This window comes from Nyctibius grandis, chromosome 1, assembly GCF_013368605.1.
Source record: "Nyctibius grandis isolate bNycGra1 chromosome 1, bNycGra1.pri, whole genome shotgun sequence".
Lineage (NCBI taxonomy): Eukaryota > Metazoa > Chordata > Aves > Nyctibiiformes > Nyctibiidae > Nyctibius > Nyctibius grandis.
The window spans coordinates 41,615,923-41,635,404 of record NC_090658.1 but is presented as its reverse complement, the minus strand read 5'-3'; the positions used below and the strand labels follow the sequence as shown (position 1 = coordinate 41,635,404).

Here is a 19,482-nt window from a genome sequence, read left to right as displayed (position 1 = left end):
TTCTACATACTAAGTTCCCTTCTGACATAAAGGAGAAATGCGAGGGATGCACATTGTGAAACTGAGGTTCCTACAGCACTACCCACGCTTTCTTCTCTGCAATAGAGGCTCTACATAATGAATTGATCAGAAAAACCCTCTTGTGGATTTGAAACAACTTATGCTTGATATCAGTCAAATGATAGTTATTTTTTGCAAAATTTGCACAAAACATCTTTAATTATGCAAAACTGGAAAAAAGCACATAACTACGTTCAGTTTGGCTTAACTGTGTTCAGATAAAGTGCATGGATGGAATGGCGAGCTTTACTAGAGCTCAATTCATTGCTAGTGTTATCAAGAGTAGGAGGGACCACTGGATACTTGCCTTCTGAGTCGGATGGTTTTATTACACTGTGGCTCCAGTTTTGGGTCATGAGTGCTTTTTAATGGTCCATACAAACTGTGTTTAAAAATTACTTTGTTTTGTTTGTTTTTAGCAACCCTCAGTTAACCAAAATGTGATATAATTCAAATGTAATCTGTGCCGAATTTGGAATTTTCATGTATATGTATATTGCAGTAAAATAATTTCATCTCCCACGTTGTATACGAGAACTCACAACATGTTCTTTCTCTCTGAACACAAACACACACATGGTCTCTCTCTCTCATGTTGAATATCTATATGATACTCATAAAATGCCAGTAGCTGTGGTATCAAGATAGTGAATACAATAGTGTGAGAAATAGGATTCGTGTATAAGCAGGTTCTTGTATTCCTGGGTCCCAGTCACTTGCAGATGGTCAGACTAGACAATTTCTGATCTCCTTCGACAGGCAGATCCAAAGCTTAGGACCCAGAACTGGAAATGTCTTCTTAGGTCCCAATTCTGCTCCCATTTAAGTCAATGGCAGAACTCTCACTGATTTCAATAAGAGCAGAATTGGGCCCCAAGAAATTGGTCCACAGTAGTAACTACTCTCATGTGGGTTCATTTTCTCCAACAGACCTTATTGGCATTATGATAATGTGTTAGTCCTGGACATGGGCACTCACCGTTTAGCATTGGTGTCAATGACGATCGGCAAGTAGTCCATGACAGCTATGTATACAAACTGTTTCGCATCATCAATAACACTGTATATAGCTTCAATATCCAGGACTCTGTCCTTTGGGCAGAAGAGTTTGGGTGAATTCTGTGAAGGGAAAAGTTCAAATATGGCATTTAAAATACATGATTTATTTTCTCTTCCCCTCATTCTTTTTGAGATGGCAAATAATATCCTTTATTTTAGTGGAGAATATTAACTGATACCTTCCCCTGTCCTACAATACTCAAAGGTACGAAGGAAAGTATTTGCTTAATTTCCCCTTGAAAGCCTCACCATTTAGATGTAACTGTGGGTAAAATGCAGCAGACGCAAACTTCAAAACACCCACTGCCATCAAAGAAGCTCTAGTTGAAGTTACGTTTCCGAGAATTTTGTTCCAAAGAGTCCCAAGACTGGTTACTATTAGATAGAGTAGTATCTGTGTTCTTACCACATGAGCCTGATCCATCACTTGCTACCAGGAATTAAGTCTATCATGTCAGTTCTGTTTAAAGTTCCACACAAAGTCACCATTTGCTCAGTCACTCTTGCAGGGAGATGCTGCAGTTGTTGCAAGAAGCTTATCTATAAAACCTAGCTTCAGGTATGAATTAACTCTTTACCTGGTACTGAGCCGGTAAGGGGTAAGCCCAGATTTCAGCTTTTTGCCTTCTGTCTAGGTCTGGCGAATGTGTCAGTCAGCAAGGCCAAGCCAGCAGGACTCACCCATCTGTGGCAGAGAGGCCCAGGGCTTTCTGCTCTTCTGCCCGAGCAGGGAGAGAGCAGTGGAGCCGCCTGCCAAGTTCCTTGCAGGCAACACCACAGTTCCTGGGAGCAGAGGTTGTTAAAGGCACTTTATAGAGCTAGAGCAGGTGCCACTTGCCCTTCCCTTAACAGCTGGCCCTGCCAGACCGCTCCCTTCCTGCTGCTGTATCACCTTCTTGCCTTTGTTATCTGCTGGGGTCGCCTCTGACATCTAGATCAGTATGTTTTCTTTAGGGACAGATTCTGGGGGTTTGATTAGTCTTTTTCTTTCAACACAACGCCTGTCACAGTGGTTTCTTAATCACTGAATGGTGTCCTTAAGGAATTACTGCAAGTAAGTCTGGAAAATATTAGAAAATTAACAGCAAGATTTCAAGGCCAATATTCCAGATCCCTTCCTGCACACTAAGAAAAACAACCAAAACCTCCTACATTTTATCAGCCAGTCTGGAAGATGATTTTGTTGCTAAGTAACATTATAGCCATGATTCCTGAGTGTAACAACAAAATTCAATGACTGCATGTTATGCTTGCTGTTTTATGCAGCACAAACATTGAAATACGTTTTCAAAGAATGAGTTTTGACTCAAGAAAAAGTGTAAAGTGATTTTCTTAAACAATTTGTATCTATTATCTTAAACTTTTAAGGGGCTATTGCACTGAGATTTTATTCTTACACTCTTGCTATTTTCTTGAATAGAAGTTTTAAGTTACAGGACAGCTAAATAATGGAATTCTTATGCATTGTCCTTTTCAGATGCATTCAATATAAAGACCACAAAGTAAAAGATATTTAGAAGATAATTAGAAGCAAAACTTCTGTTAAAGCTGTCACTGTAACACTTGGTGTTTGGGCACGCTACTTGTTACCCTGTGGCACAGCTGACCCCCTCTGTGGTCATAAAATATATTTTAGTACTTCTCTCAGCATTAGTTGGACAGTACTTGCTGTTCTGATCAAATGCCCATTTGATACATCTCTTCATCTACCAGAAACAGGCCTGGGCAACAGCACCGGGCAACAGTGCTTACAGCTAGTAGGTGAGAAATTTATTGAAAAGCCTGTTTTCAGGATGGAAGAACCAGCCCAACTGGCTGTGGCTACAAATTCAGGTAGCTCTTGGAGTTGGACTTCGCTGATCTGAGCGTCTGGAGTACCAGCAACTCCTCCCTTTTGTCTTCCAAAGTGGAATTTCAAGAGAAGAGGCTTTGTTTCCCACACAAAGGGAAAATACAAATTACAGGGAGGAAGCAAACATTTTGCAAACTGCGGAAGAGAAGCTTTTTGTAGAGCCTCTCTCCACTTGTCTTTGTTGAGGATCTCACATTCCTTAAAGTTGGCCTTGCCCAGCTTTCCTTAGTGTGTGCCCCTCCAGGACTGGCTTTCAGCAGGATTTCTCCATTTCCTACAGATTGCTTAGAAGGGAGCAGGAGTTCATTTCACAGCTCCCTAGCTAACTGTCCAAAAGTCAGTCTCTAATTTAAGCTAGTCCTTAAGGCTCTCCCGAATCAATGGAAGCGAATGCCTCTTCAGATGGCTATTAATTCTGGCTGTCTTAAGCACTTCCAGCTTTTCACTCCAAAATAGCTCTGTCTCTCCACTGATTGCGGGAGTGTGAAAAATCCTGGACACCTGAACGCTGCGTGGGTCCCAGCAGATGAAGGTAAACCCTGCCCTGTATAACCACTCATCTGCACCAGCATCCTGTGCTAGTGGCTGTACAACTTAATAGTGCACTCCATGCCTTGTGCTGTTTTAGACATAACTGGCTATAAAGCAATGGGGGTTTACCCCTTGTTTTACACATAAGTAAATAACTCTTAGTAACTTCATTATATTCCTGATTTTGAAGGGGTTTGTTTTACTCATGTAATTACCTCCAAAATGAAAGACACTCCACATCTTTCATCATCTCTATTGCTCCGTGTACTTTTTTCCAGTTTTGCTACACCACTGCTGAGGTGGAGGACTGCTCCGTTTCTTCCCATTAAAAATACACTCAGACAGTGCTTCTGTGGGGATTGCTTCTTGAATTTTAGAAGTTTTAAAATGTCATTTAAAAATAAAAGCTAAAGTAGATAATGTTCTACAGAAGTATGAATGCTTTCAATGGAACAAGGTGAAAAGAATTAATCCTTATAAATTACATTGATAAAAATGCAAGCTCTGATATCAAGCTTATTCTGTATCATTTTAGATGTCAGAGTAACAGTTCACTTACTCCCAAGTCATTCACCTTCAATCTACTAATGTAAATAAATAAGCTAATTGGAAGAGCCTCCCTATCATTTTTTGAATGCAAGAGGAAAAGTGATAACATTACAAAGAAAGGGAAAAAGAATAACGCTCAAATGAAATTCTGCAGCATCTTCAGTCCTGGCAAATTGCACATAAAAACAGTGTCACAGAAATCAGAATGAAAATAAAATATATTGTGATTTGCTTCTTCTGCACCATAGGAAAAGGCAAATAACTTTTTAGAAACCCTTCAATTACAGACTTGCCCACAAAAGTACACCTATTGGAATAACCATTTTCCCAGAAAACAGAATGATTTGGTTTTTCAGCATTATGAGACTACCGTTCAAGTTCCGTCTTGTATAGGTGAGACCTGTAGTGGTCATATCTCTATAGTTGACTTCCCAGTCACTCGCATGAGTCTCAATTTTAGTAGCTGCGTTTGGTTAAGGACATAGTGGTAATGTGCATCTTCTTCGGTTAGGGCCAATTTAGAGAAATACTTAAGTATAGGCTTAATTTACACCATTTATGTTCCTATTCATGGAAATTACCATCCATGGTAATTTCTCCCTGACAGTATCTGTCCTGGTTTGGCCCAAACCAGGCCAATTAGTCTTAGAGGAACCAAGGTCACTGCTAAATTCCTCACTGCTTATGAGTGAGGAGCAGATGGGGCAGGTGGCCCAAAATTGACCAACAAGGTATTCCATCCCATACACGTCATTCTCACTTTCCTATTTATCACTAACCCACTGCCTCCTGGAGGTGGGGCCCAGGAGGGAGGGGCCCTCCTGTCTCCCACTGATTGGTACCAGCTTTGCCAATTCTGCAGTTAAAAGCCTGCAGGTGTGATGGCAGGGGGAGCTACTGCATTTTCCCCTCTGCCCATGCTGGGGGGAGCAACTCTGCCTGAGGAGGATTTCCAAGCTCTCGATCTTGGTTTTGTATATATTTGTATATATTTGATTATTTCTATTATTCTTATTATACTCTTTTTCATTACTATAGTTTATTAAAACTGTTTTAACTTTCCAACCTGTAAGTCTCTCTCCCTTTTCCCTTTCCCTTAGGGTGGGGGGGGGAGAGGGTTAACAGAGAGCGTCTGCCACCGGGTTAATAGCTGGCCCAGCTTTAAACTGTGACAGTATCTGTCAGGGAGAACACAGCATTATGATGGACTTACTGCAGGGAACTGTGAACATCTCTCTATCAGTGAAAAGACACTTGAGATTCTTTTCATAGTTGCTACTAACACCTACCTAACCTGGTGTCACTACTCTGTAGTTCATAAAGGACAATATTAGGAGAGTAAGCAGATATTAAATTTCCAGTTCTTCCAAAAATGTAGTAGGTTAAATAAGTTTCTTCCCTCCCTCTCTGCAACTCATTTCAGAACTTACCGACACAAAAGCTTCTGATTTTGTCTCGTTCAGCTGCAGTGTCAGTTTATTTTGAGTATCGTACACTCCATATAGTCTCTTAGACCAACTTGGAGGTATTTTATTCTTGTATCTTAATGAGCTGTACAGGGCAAATATCCTTTGTAAATCCAGGACCAGGCAGCTACAGTTGTATACGATGACGCCAAGTTCCTTCATCTGTGAAATTAAAAGTTCGTATCATTAGTGATGTTTTGGCTGGTGGATCTGTGGAAGTATGCAGCAAGAACATAAGAGTGTCTGAGGGGTGTCTTCCAGAAGTAGCATTTTGCTCAGCAGTAGTATTGTCAACTAAAAGAACATTCCTAACAATACTCTTTTAAAGGCAAACACATAAGATAAATCTTCAAAGTCAAGAGTGGGCAAAAGCTGTAACAGGGTTTGTCTGTTCAGTGTGTCAGAGCCACATGCCCTGATAGAATCCAACACACCTTATGGATGGACACAACTTAGGAGTGATACCCATTTGTCATAGGCACCATTTTTGTTATAGGTGTTGCCCAAGGTTTACTACTCTTGGCTAGTGTGGTTTTTATTTTTTTTTATATTATTTTGTTTAAAGGCAAAGCATCCTTTCTGCTGGATGATGCAGAAGCTCATACTACTTCCAGTGACAGTTTCTTACTGCAGAAACAATTTGTTTCCTGTGAGTTCTGGAAAAGGTGAAAGAAATGGACTTAAGTTATTTCTTTGCTGGAGAAGAAATATGATGCTTCAAGCTTCAAATAAAAGGATGAAATAACAGATGTTTAATAATATCAGGAGCTAAATTTACTATGCTATTAAATCCAGCATGATTCATTATATAGTATACCCAATTAGGACACAAAAAGGTTGGGTTCTTAATTCCCCCATTGCTATGGTACCTCACCTAGGGTACTCCAAATTTCTGGGTGTCAGTTTCTTCACGTGTAAAAATGGAGATAATGATACTCTTCTCTCATGAAAAGTACTCTGTCAGCATCAACATTCTCACATATAAAGTATGAGGAAAAATAGCCCAAGTAAATACAGACATCATAGTACAATTAAATGCTTTAACCTTCTATGGACACAGTCTCACTTCTCCATTTAAGTAAAGGCATGTCTCCTGGTCATCATAAATCTTGGTTTGGCAGAGATTTCATTAACTGCACATCCCTAGTGCCTAAGCTGTAGACAGAATTTTATTTATAAACATATTGCCTGGCTTCTGTAATCCAAGTGTAACCGCGTGCACACTCTCTCCCTTTCTTTGCTTTATAATAGCTTAGGAAAGCACTGCTGTGGGCACAGATGCTATTGACCTCTCATCACCTGCATTTCACACTAGTTCAGCCATCTCCAAAAATAAAGTGAGAAGAAAACCTGCATGTGTATGTTGGAAAGCAATATGTACAATAAACATTTAAAGGATCCATGCAGGTTTTACTGCAAGCAAACTCTCTTGATAGCATGTCTCAGAAGTCTGTCTGGCATGATGGAGAAAATAAGGGGAGTATGGACTCTCCAGTGTGCTCATCCTTTGACACCAAAAAATCCCCACTGGTTTTACTCCCTTGGATGAGTTCTCCACAGTCACATGGAGTAGTTTCTGGTAGGAGCGTATCTTTTTGTAAAGCCTGTGGGAACTCTGAACCCCACACTAATGTTATCTCAGAGCTTCTTCCTGTGCAATTCACCCTGACTGGAAGTGAGAACTGCCATGCAAGAGTGGGCAGAGGAAAGGAAGCAAAGAATAGACTTGAACCTTCAACTCTCTTTCTATGGTGGGTGAGAGGAAACAACAAATCCCAGTACTCCAATGAGAAAGAAACTTGATGGGTGACACCTTCTTCATGTCCCTGACCTGGAAATACCACATACATAAGAACATACAACAGTGAGCGATCTCGTTCCCCAATATTTATACTGAATAGTTGAAACCACAGGAACATTACCTAATACTCTTACTGCCTAAATCAGAATATTTCTGCAAGCTTCTTTAATTCAGAAAAAATATGGAATTCCTCCATTAGCCTGCACTACCTGAAATTTGTGGATAGTTGGAAAATACAGACTACTTGCTGCACTGCAGCCTTTCACTTATGGATAAGCCAGTAAATTAATTTTGATGATAAATGTAAATTATTCCAAGCTATGCCCAACATCCTAGTCAAACTGTCTATTTGGAATAACATCTTTGGGTTTTGCCCTGGGTGCTGGTATCTTTGAGGATACTGCTGTATTCAGTTCTAGGCTGTCCTTGTACTCTATGCACTGTTTGTGTCCAAACATTTTTAACTATATGTTATCACTGTTTTCACCGTGTGCTGCCAATACTGTTCTCTTAATTGCCAGGCATGCCATTGCAAAGGACTTACTAATAGTATTGTTACACATATCTGCATAATGTGGTTTAATCGGCTTTTCATGGCTGTTAGTTGATTCTGACATAATTATGTGGTTACAGTTTTCCTTTCATTTATCGGTCCCATTATTACTACTCCACTTTATCCCTTCCATTAAAATTAAAGATAAAATAGTGTCCTTGCAGCACACCAGAAGCTGCCAGGATTGCATTTGCGTGAGCAGCTCTCCTTGGAGCAGGAGTGCGCGCAGCGTGTCCTCTCCCTATCTGTGAATTAAAGGATTGCCCTTCTGCCTAAGTGCTTCCTCACTCATGGATATGAGATCGGGAGGAAGCCGGAGGCACTAATGGGTTTTTTCAAGTGCAATTTTTACAGGTCGCCACGTAGCCTGACTGTCAAAGGAAACATTAGCCGTGCCTGACCGCCAGCCTCTCCCAGTGTACAGACGCACACAGGGACCGGCCCGTTTCGCACAGAAACGTCACCCTCCTGCGGGAGCGGGCGTCTGCCGGCGCCGAGGTGCGGCCCTGGCCGAGGCCCTGCCACTCACCCGCTCCCAGCGGTTACTCTCACATCGCAGACTGGAAAGAGGCCATTTCAAGAGAGGTATTTACAGCACAGTAACGAACCCTGCCTTCCCTGGGCGTTACGTCTTGCAGTTGGCTTCTTCAGAGGCAAGCGCTGATCAAAGCTTTTCCTGCTTCTGCACCCATGATAAGAGCTCTCCCACGTGGATTCCCTGGTACACGATACACACTGGGCTCCTCCTTTCCCTCTCTGGGAAAACAGAGTTATCCTCTTTATCCAGCTGCCTGCTTTCATTAAGCTTTTAAGTTCAAATCTGCTTGAACCTGGAAAGCAGATTCAAAATTATTGGAAGAGGACAGACAGCGACTGCGATGCTTATCATGCAGACCTCACCTTCTTAAGAAACCAGGTTCGATGTCAGCCTGTCACCTCATGACCTTCTTGGTTTATGTATGATACATCATCTTGAAATGAAAACTATACAAACAGTGCACACGTGTATGCAGTAAAACCCCAGCTGTCTGCTTTCTTGTAAAACGGCCCCAGTAGGTTTGGAGACCAAAAAAAACACTGTTTCAGAAGAGTCTTCCACACTGAGCCTATTTTTACTCCCAAACTCTGAGGTGAGGAGAGACTGCTCTTTTCCCAATTAATCCCAAAGCCTGTCATCCTGGAGGCACTGCAGAGAGTGGGCAGCAAGGATGTGCTAGTGACAGATTTAATATGAAGTGGTATGTCATCTAGATAAGGGAAAAGACTTTCTCTTCAGTTTGAGAGCTGCTGTTATTACAGACTTTTTTTTTTAATAGTCTCAGAGGAGAAGCAGAAAAAAACATATTGAAAGAATCAAAATTTGAGTGTTGCTTTCTGATGTGCAGTGGCTGAAACCTGCAGCTAAGCATCATCTGAGGTATCTGTTAAGGCAAAACTCTTCAGGGTAGGAGCTCTTAAGGTAAGGATTTCTTCATCCCCTGTTTTAAAAGCAACTCACACAGTATGAAAACATCACTGAAAAATTGAAGTGAAGATGATCTCAGGAAATCAAAACCTTAATAAAACTAAGGAAGATAAATCTGAAATTAAAATAGAGTCACAAATTCGTTTGCCTCAAAATGGAACTGAAGTATTTGGATGTTAAAGTCGCACAGTTGCTTGTGAGTGACATTTTCAGAGCACGTGCTGGGGGCTGGGGACAGGAATGGTTTTCTGGACAGAGAAATTTATGTCCTCTCGTGAGCAGGTTTCTTTCCCTCTGTGTTAAGAGCCACCATAGGAGCTCTTTTCAAAGAATGAAAAACATGGGAGCTGCTTTTCCTTGTTCCCCATGCTATTTACATTTGTGCAGAGCAACTATTAAAGGCTACCAAATCACAGTTTGTCTTTCTGGCCAATAAGGGCTTTCTTAAAGCACCAGAGAAGTGAATGGCTAAACAGGACTCAAGAAATGGTGGCTTATATCCACTGTGCCATGATGCTCTACCTACAGAAATCAGGTAAGCTGCAATAAGTAACAAATACGGCCTACCTAGAAAAATACTGATTTTTATGACAAAAGGAGGAATTCCTTACTAGACTGGACAAAGAGCAGGATTTCACAAACAGGAATTCCTGCTTATTCTTTTCCCTTGTACGTTTGTAGGCATCATATACGAAATAAAAAAAAAACCACACAGGAGAAGAACATAAACAATACAGGCTGTGGACCCATAACACTGTAAGCTTCATAAGCTGAGGAACAGTGTTAGCAAGACTTTTCAAATACATTTGGATCATGGGTTAGACGGAGTGTACGATGTGTCCTTATCCTGCACTGCGCAGACTAGACAGTGCATTTTATATTTACCTTGGGCTACACTCTGAGAGACAACGCCACTGTGTGGGCAAGGTACTATTTGACCTACATAAGAGTGGCACAATCTGGTTCACAGCTTGCAATATCTGAATTGTGGCAAACGTAGCAGGAGGCTTTAGAAAACTCCTTGTTAATTTATTTTAAAGAAAAAGCTTTTAGTAATCGCTCACACTCGAGCCTGATCCTGAAACAACGGGCAGCTCTCCTCAGGCATTAACTGCCAAAAAAGCTTTTGCCCAAAAGCTCTGGCCACCGGCAGGTGCCGGGCACCCATTGCCTGTGCTAGAGAAACTCTGGATTAACTACAGGTAGTCTGTTGCACACTAAATTTACTAAGTAGACTTTTTATATAAGGGACTGTGTGTGCATCTGCCATTTGCCTGTGTTTGAAAGTGTATTTAATTATCCTTTCAAGCCGGTGCTTTTTTAATGACCAATTTCCAAATGAATGATTATGCAAAACCAGAATTACAACAGGGTAGAGTAAAGGAGTAACGAAAAGCATGCTATACTGATAAATCAATTACCACAGCCTAAAAGGATGTAAGATTTTCAATAGCTCCTAAAGAAAAGTAATATACAATGTATTAATTACCACCTTAGAGTCGACCACAGATATTTACAGTGGTAGTAAACTCATTATGTTTTAATAAAATGTGCTCTAGTTATTTGGTTGGCCTGCACTCCAAACATATGGTTCCTTTCGTTTGGTTATCAGTCCTACCTGACCCCTACTGCCAACCTCCCTTACGTTTTCATCTGTTATCATTTAATGCTCAGTGAATCTTTTGCAGTCATACATAGCATCATCTTAAGGCTGCCTTCTGCGCAGCTGTTCTTTACCTCTCACCAAAACCTGCTGAGCAGGTATGTGCACCAGTCCCACGCCAGGCAGAGGTGACAGCCGAGCAGAGGCCTGTGGTGGCAGTGCAGGAGGGGAAGGGCGTTCTGATGGGAGCGACCATCACCAATGGAGAGAGAGAGGCAAAGAGATTTGAGAAAGGTAGAAGTGTTTCCTTGTGTGGTATTGTTTGATGTGACTGTTGTAGCAGACTTTGCTATAACAGGATTACAGGAGTAGTGCTCACCACAAATTTGGTAAGTGTAACAGACCTCCTTCAGATAGCCATCATTTTGATGTAAGCCAAAAATCCTGATGCTGGAGAGGCTGAGAAGGCTGCAACACTGCTTGGCTCTTTTCTCTCAGAACCTTTGCAGGTATGAGAGTCCACCAAAACAGCAGAAGCATGTACGTCAGCTAACACTGCACTAGAAACTGCAACCTACCCTCGTGCATCCTGAGCCAAAAATCCTCCCTCCGTGCTTGGCTAGTAATAACAGTACAGAGGCTTCATGGCTTTGTTATGTTAAAAGTAATTCAGTGAAACCCAAATCCTGCACAGTCCTGCTTCTGCTCTGAGTTTCACTTTTTCCTTCCATGTTGGACCTACACTACTGTTGGGAAATAGTAAATAGAGAAGATCAATACAAATGGTAAAACACTGTATTCTCAGGAAGTTAGTAAAACTCTTTCTAGCTTAAACATCTGAGAGTAAATAAATGCAAAATTAACATCTTTGGATGTCAGAAATCATCTAGGGCACTATAAATGCTCTTACCTGAATTCCCTGTTATTTTGAAAACTGCAAACTGCTTTTGAAGATTACTTAAAGAATTCAAACAGATTAAATTTTGAGATTAACTGTTACAATGAAACTATTGTTCCTATTTTCTATAGACACTTTTATTGAATAAATCATATTTCAAAACTCCTAGATTTAACTCTTAACTATTCTCCAGTGAATCACTTTGTGAGTCTTGCACATGGATATCTCTCATGCCTGGCCTATGTCCCACAGTTGTGTGGATTTTATGTTGCTGTCATCTAAGGCCAAAGGTTAATTTTCTGTCATATTGGTTTTAAGTAATTTGAAAATAATCAGCAGGCAGAATTTCTATGGAACTAGAAAAAAAGTCCCTTCCACTTGACATGAGAATGCAGTCTCAACCTGAGCTGGGAACTCGATCCCATCACTGAAAATGGAAAAATGTCATTCAAGCCGCTGTGCTGGAAATAAATTTGAGCCTGTGACCAAGAAGAGGTGATGCATTCAATAGAGAGTGCACCCAGCATTGGCACTGGATGTCGATATAAAGCCATGACATGCTCTCACTAAAAGAAAGGAAGGGACATAAGTAGACTGACTGTACCCCACTGAAACTGATAAAGTACATTTGAATTGGCAGCCACTAGCAGTCCACTGGTCTTTAATTTTCACCTTTAGAAAGTCCATTTGATAGATTTTGGTCTGTGGTTCTTGCTGAATAAATATCCTAGGGAAGTTACAACTTCACACGTTATTTTTACTTTTATTACCTAATGGCAAAAAGCTGCCACAATAAGGCAGTGGAAATGTTTTAGGAGCTGATAATTTTTGTGTCCCATTCCTTTTTCTGCTGGTCCACAGGTCAAGAACACAAAACTGTACAGTGATGCTTTACTAACTTCCACTTCACCTTACATTCAGTAGATAGTCCCACCATTATTTTTACGTAGCACCCTGATCTTAAGAAAACCATGCTGAAAAAAAAAATAGGTTCAGCATTTCATTTCTGCTGAAAGGTACTGCCACTGCGATGCAAAGCAAGCTAGACACCTTTAAAACGGTGTGGTTTAAAAAGAGCTCTGTGGGGAAGATGTAGCAATGAATCTTCAAATCAGAAAACCAGAAATCCCCTGTGTCCTTGTCACATTAGAAAACAACCCCATCATGATTTTTCTTTTTCAGTCATCTGCTCTATTAATACGGAAAACTCAGCAAAAATAAATCTGTACAAACAATACAAATACAACGTGTTTAAACCATGGAGCACTCTGTGATGATGTTCATGTAGAACCTAACATAGGACTTAGGGTGCAGGTTTGGGCTTTCTTACTGCTGTTGATGAAGCTCACTAACAAACCAAGCCCGACACATTGACACTTGTCAGAGCAAGCCAGAAGGCAGAACTGAATTAGTTAAAAATTCCTTGCTATATAGTCTATCAGCATAATTAATATCACTTGGCATAATCACAGCCTAATTTATCATTTTCAAATGACTTTTCAGTTTACAGTTTCATTACGCCCTCAAGGCAAGCACAAGTGTCTCTTTAGGGAAAAAGCAAACCTGCATCTGCAAGAAACCATTTTTCCAGGATCATGTTTGATTTATTTCTTGTTTTACTGCAGGAAATCTAATTAATGTGAATTCTAATTTGATTCGGTTTCTCTTTAGAAACATGGCTTTTGTTCCTTTCAGCAAAGAAAAGTGCAGGCTGGGAAGAAAAGGACCACGTTGTGCTGGCCTCCATTCCACTGCTGGCAAGCTGCATCACATTTCAGTACTGGTGTCATTCTTATGACATTAAACAATTCACTACCTCAGTGGAACCATAAAAACATTAAAAGGTGAAGGGAAAGATCCTGCTAGCTTCTGGAAAGGCCTGGACTCTCCTTTACCACACACCCCCCACCCCGCTGCCTCTTTCCACCTTTCCCGCATCGGAGCCTGTCCTTTCAGCCCTTATCTTGCATCCTCCTCACGCAGCTGGAAATCACAGCATGAGCTCTTAGTATTTGTTCTCATCCTATGTCATGCTGCAAGGAGCAGCCTCCCTACGGCTTCTGCTGTACAGCACAGAGAGGAGAGTGCAAAGGACTGACCTCAGAATAAGGGCAATATTAATATCTAAACATTTCTCTCAAAGCACACAGTTTCTTTGGGGCTTTCAGATTCATGGGCTTCAGGGAAATGCAACAGCACGTAGTTGACTAATTGGATGCATTATTTATAACGTTACTGACACACACAGGGGGTTTTCCTTTTGCAAACTGTATAGGGATTGGTGGCAGGTGTGCTGTGGACACAAACTGGGACAATGACATTGCATACGAATTATTGCTGTAACTGTTGAGTCTTGCCAGACTACCTGACCAGAAATAGAAACCTCTTCTCTTGATGCAAGCAGAGGGCCAAAGGCTCTAATTAATTTTTGACTGAACCTTGATTAAATTCAGTGTACGGGACCTTGAGGTAAGCTAGGAATCCAGCTGGTTTAGATAGATAAAGTAATTTAGCGAAACAGTACACAGGCAGCCCCAGGACAATGGCTAGCCTGTACGAAAAGCTGTTTCAGAAATCCATACTTGCTCTCTGTCCTATTCATCTGAGTAGCCATCTTAGATATTTGCAGGGTTTCTGGCTGCTGCAACATGGAAGCAATGTCTCCTGTCAAGATGTGGTCCTGGTATATTCTCCTAGGAAGAGAACTTGTAATTAAATTAATACATCATATTCATGCCTCCTGACCCTAACAGTAAAACTGGGAACACATTGATTCATGCTTCCTTAATTCCCTCTTTCTCCTAGAGCACTATGTTGCACATACAGGTAACAGTCATTTGGGTCATCTGAAAAGCCTCTTTGTATTTGGTGAAGTAGTGGATTCAGCTGAGGTGTCAGCTGGCTGCTACTACAGGAACAAATAGTAATAATGCATGCTATGGCTATATCATCATGAGAAAGAGGAATATTAATGTGTTTATTGCATGAGGTCATGACCTGGGTGTTTTCTCCTATCACAAATCATTGCAGATGCTGCCCCTATGGATGTAAAAGTTGTTTATTTCTAAATAATGTGTTATACCGCTTGTGCAAGAAACAGAAGTATTGTGTGCCAAAGATGTCAGAGTTTTAATACACTAATAAAAGTCAGCACAGCTGTTACGTAAGTTAACACTAAACAGAACAAAGAGGAAAAAAAACACATAAAACAACTGTGAGACAAGTTTAAGGCTTGATGCCATTTCCATCTGCAGTAATGGGTAATAATCACTTTATAGGAAAAGGAAAGAAATACCTGAAATGATACCTGAAAAATTGTTATTCCAATTCAGCATTAACACTAACTTCTAGTCTTAAAACTAGAAGATGAAATTTATTTCTCACGATTTCTGTTTAAACTGAGTTCTTGTTACAACACATACGAGTTGAAGGTAATAAAATGTAAGTCACAAATATGATAAAAGCCGTTTTCAACACGTTACCTTAATAAGCAGAATATACCTCATGAAACTGTAGTATAGGTTCATAGTGCATATATATGGTGTATGTAGGTTCTGTGCCTATGCAGCAGATCTACATACAAAATTATGTGCTACTCAATCACAGAAGTCTACTGTACATTTGAAATGCCTAATAAGTGATTATATTGATTACAAAAATCTGACTGACCACCAGAGGAATTCTCATGACTTCTGCAATTTTCTGAAGATACACCTCACATTTCTCTTTGCTTGTGCTGCCTGCCCAATACGCCTCCCTCAAGTGATGATTGATAGAATAATAGAATCATTTTGGTTGGAAGGGACCTTTAAAATCACCGAATCCAACTGTTAACCTAGCACTGCCAAGTCCACCACTAAACCACATCCCTAAGCATCACATCTACACGTCTTTTAAACACCTTCAGGGCTGGTGTCTCAACCACTTCCCTGAGCAGCCTCTTCCAACATTTGATAACCCTTTTGGTGAAGAAATTTTTCTTGATATCCAATCTAAACCTCCCCTGGCGCAACTTGAGGCTGTTGGCCACTGCGCAGTTCCATGCAAACATCAATGATTTCACTTTTTTGTCGACTGCTGTTTACTTTGGTTACTGCTGCGATGTTAAGAAAGGTGACTGCATGATGACTTCCAAACTAGGACTTGATGCTTATGATGGCAATATCAAAATCTGAAAAGGTTTAGCGATGCCATTAATTCTGCACGTTCATATGGAAGGAATGCTTTGTTGGAATCTGTTTTGTTCTGCTTGATGACTTATGGATATAGAAAGATGAGATTTTATACTGAACTGCAGAACCATTATTCTTTTTGTAGAATGACTGAAATGATTGTCCTTCCTTGCCTTGACTCATGGAGATTTATGGCACTGTATTTCAGCCTGATTTACTGTGTGTCTTTTTCACAGGAGAATATTAAATCCAGTTTTGCATGAAAGGATTCCACTGTTAAAGTGGAAGGTGACTGGGCTGCTGCATTTGGGAAGCTTTTGGAGTTGAGGCAGTTCTGAATGAAGATATTTATCTAGAAGGGAACTATCGTCTTTGCAATATCAAAGTGTGTGCATGTGGGTGGAACCACATATTGGGAATACACTTTCATGATTATTTTAATGTTATTTTAATTGTTTAGTTGAACAAGACTGATCTGATGGGGTATGATAGTAACTAAATCCCTCTGAGAGAAATCTGCCTCCATTCATTAACATCACTAACCAAGATTAGTTTCCAGCAAGTTCTTGTGGGAGATGATAGAATATACTGTGGTGCATCAGCTTCGCCTTAGAGACTCAGATGGATTTTAATGAACAAGTTCTCTTTCAGCACAACATTTCTGGGAAAGTGGTGGATTTACTGCCTTTCTTACATCCATGTAAGTTTACTGATTATTTAAGACTCTACCACCAGCTGTTGAGACAGATGCTGGAACCCCTGAATCAAGACTGTATGGCCTGTGTTGTTATCAAGGACAAACAAAATGATTAATAGTTGGACTCTATGATCTTAAGGGTCTTTCCAACGTAAATGATTCTATGATTGTAAAAGGCCACACTGGTCTTAAGAGCTATGACTCTACAGGCGTGGCTACCCCTTAGCTGCTGAACTCCAGCAGTAGCTTTCCATGAGACAGCTCTGGCATAGAAGTGCAGCACACACACTTTTGTCCCATTCATGCAATCTGGCTTGGACCTGGGGACAGATGGGTGCCCGCAGGTCAAGTTCTGCTGCCCCAACTTTGTGCAGGCTGTCTGCAAGCCAGCTCTCGTGAAGAAACCATAAAACCATTCTAGTGCAGCACCTGCGTTAGTACACGTTGCCATCTCAGCACATCTTACTATTTCAGCATTTCTTAATGAACACGACACAAATGAAACTATAGGGCTTACACTTGTAACTGCAGTTGGTTGAAGGATCTATAAATTCAAATCGAGCCCTTCTGCTTTACTGATCACTGCACACAGGCCCTGTAGAGGCATGCCTGGAAAACGTTCTCATCACTGTGACCAATGCCTTTTTGAAAATTTTTTTTTTAAGGGTGTCCTGGTTTGTAAATTGTAAAATTGTAAAGCCATCCAGCTGGCTTTAGACATTGCTGAACGAGAAAAGTGGCCAAGGCTGTATCTTTATACTGACTCATGGATGGTGGCAAATGCCTTGTGGGGGTGGTTAAAACAGTGGAAGCAAAGCAACTGGCAGCATAAAGGTAAACCTATTTGGGCTGTTGAACTGTGGCAAGATATTGCTGCTCGGCTAGAGAAACTAGTCGTGAAGGTACGTCATGTAGATGCTCACGTACCTAAAAGTCGGGCAACTGAGGAACATCAAAACAACCAACAAGCAGATCAGGCTGCTAAAGTGTTCCAAATAGATTTGGACTGGGAACATAAAGGTGAACTATTTTTAGCTCGGTGGGCTCATGACACTTCAGGTCATCAAGGGAGAGATGCAACATACAGATGGGCTCGTGACCGAGGGGTGGACTTAACTATGGACTCTATTGCACAGGTTATCCATGATTGTGAAACATGCGCCGCAATTAAGCAAGCCAAATGGTTAAAACCTTTGTGGTATGGGGGGCGGTGGTTGAAATATAAATATGGGGAGGCCTGGCAAATTGACTACATCACACTCCCTCAAACCCGCCAGGGTAAACGTTATGCGCTTACCATGGTGGAGGCGACCACTGGATGGCTGGAAACATACTCTGTGCCCCATGCCACTGCCCGGAACACTATTCTGGGCCTTGAAAAGCAAATTTTGTGGCGACATGGCACACCAGAGAGAATTGAGTTGGACAATGGTACTCATTTCAAAAACAGTCTCATAGATAACTGGGCCAAAGAGCATGGCATCGAATGGGTATATCACATCCCCTATCATGCACCAGCATCTGGGAAAGTTGAACGGTATAATGGGCTGTTAAAAACTACCCTAAAAGCAATGGGAGGTGGAACCTTTAAAAACTGGGATAAGCATTTGGCACAAGCTACCTGGCTAGTCAACACCAGAGGATCTATCAACCGAGCTGGCCCTGCTCAGTCAGACCTTCTACATACAGTAGAAGGGGATAAAGTCCCTGTGGTGCATGAAGGGAATCTGTTGGGAAAAACTGTCTGGGTTCTTCCTGCTACGGGCAAAGGTAAACCCATTCATGGGATTGCTTTTGCTCAAGGACCTGGATGTACTTGGTGGGTGATGCTGCAGGATGGTGAAGTCCGATGTGTCCCTGAAGGTGATCTGATCTTGGGTGAGAATACTTAATTCTGAACTGCATGATGTTAATTGCTGCATAATACTAACAGTGTTCATAAGTGTCTTTCAGGTTGAAGCAGTGGTGATGAGACCGGAGCTAGCTGCAAGTGGCGTCCAGTAACCTCCTCGAGACTGACATCTTTAACCTGCAACCCGTGGGCACGAACTGTGACAAAGCTCATACCATCTTTCCTACCCTGGGAGACTCCTAGCCAGATGGAAACCCACAATCCTGAACTAAATGAACTTGAACTTTTTTCTTCTGTATAGAGATGAATCATAAACTAATGTTATCTGTATATATTTTAAAATGAAAAGTTAGTGGTGATCTGAGTATGACGTGAATGGTATGGAATAAGGGGTGGAATGTCCTGGTTTGGCCTAAACCAGGCCGATTTTCCTTTCAGTGATTTTTGCTTTCAGCTAAGTCTCCTCTAAGTAACTGCATGTTTGCAGACAGTGTCTGCCTCCAAGACTGATAACGCCCGAAGTTTGTAGTTATCGCTGAGGCACCGGTAGGGATGTTGTGCAGTAAGGCTCTTGCTGTACTTATTCTTAGAGAAACCAAGGTCACTGCTGAATTCCTCACTGCTTACAAGTGAAGAGCCGAAGGGGGGTTGCAGCTGCAGTGGGGAGCAGACAGGGCAGGTGACCCAAAATTGACCAACGAGGGTATTCCATCCCACACACGTCATTCTCGGTATAAAGGGGGGGGATCACGAGGGTCGCACCCCTTTTCTGCTATGGCCGGTGTCCAAGGAGGACTCCGTCTGTTTTCCTGCTGCCCCCGATCCCGATCCGTGCATCCCTGAATACAGCTCTCGACCGTTGCTAGGCCCAGCCTGGGCCTTCCCGGAGCCTGCCCTGCAGTGCCGGTGGTGACGTGGCTGACT

General features: G+C 41.5%; 1 protein-coding gene across 1 annotated transcript in view; it reads right to left on the bottom strand.

Annotated features, from left to right (window-relative positions):
- The window catches only part of PLD5 (phospholipase D family member 5), a 208,913-nt gene that overhangs the window by 8,956 nt on the left and 180,475 nt on the right, over positions 1–19,482 (bottom strand). The window contains exons 6-7 of the mRNA XM_068410724.1: positions 5,482–5,679; positions 1,040–1,179 (exon numbers count right to left, since the gene is read on the bottom strand). Of these exons, the coding sequence (XP_068266825.1) occupies positions 1,040–1,179; positions 5,482–5,679 (338 nt within the window). The remainder of the gene's footprint in view (positions 1–1,039; positions 1,180–5,481; positions 5,680–19,482) is intronic.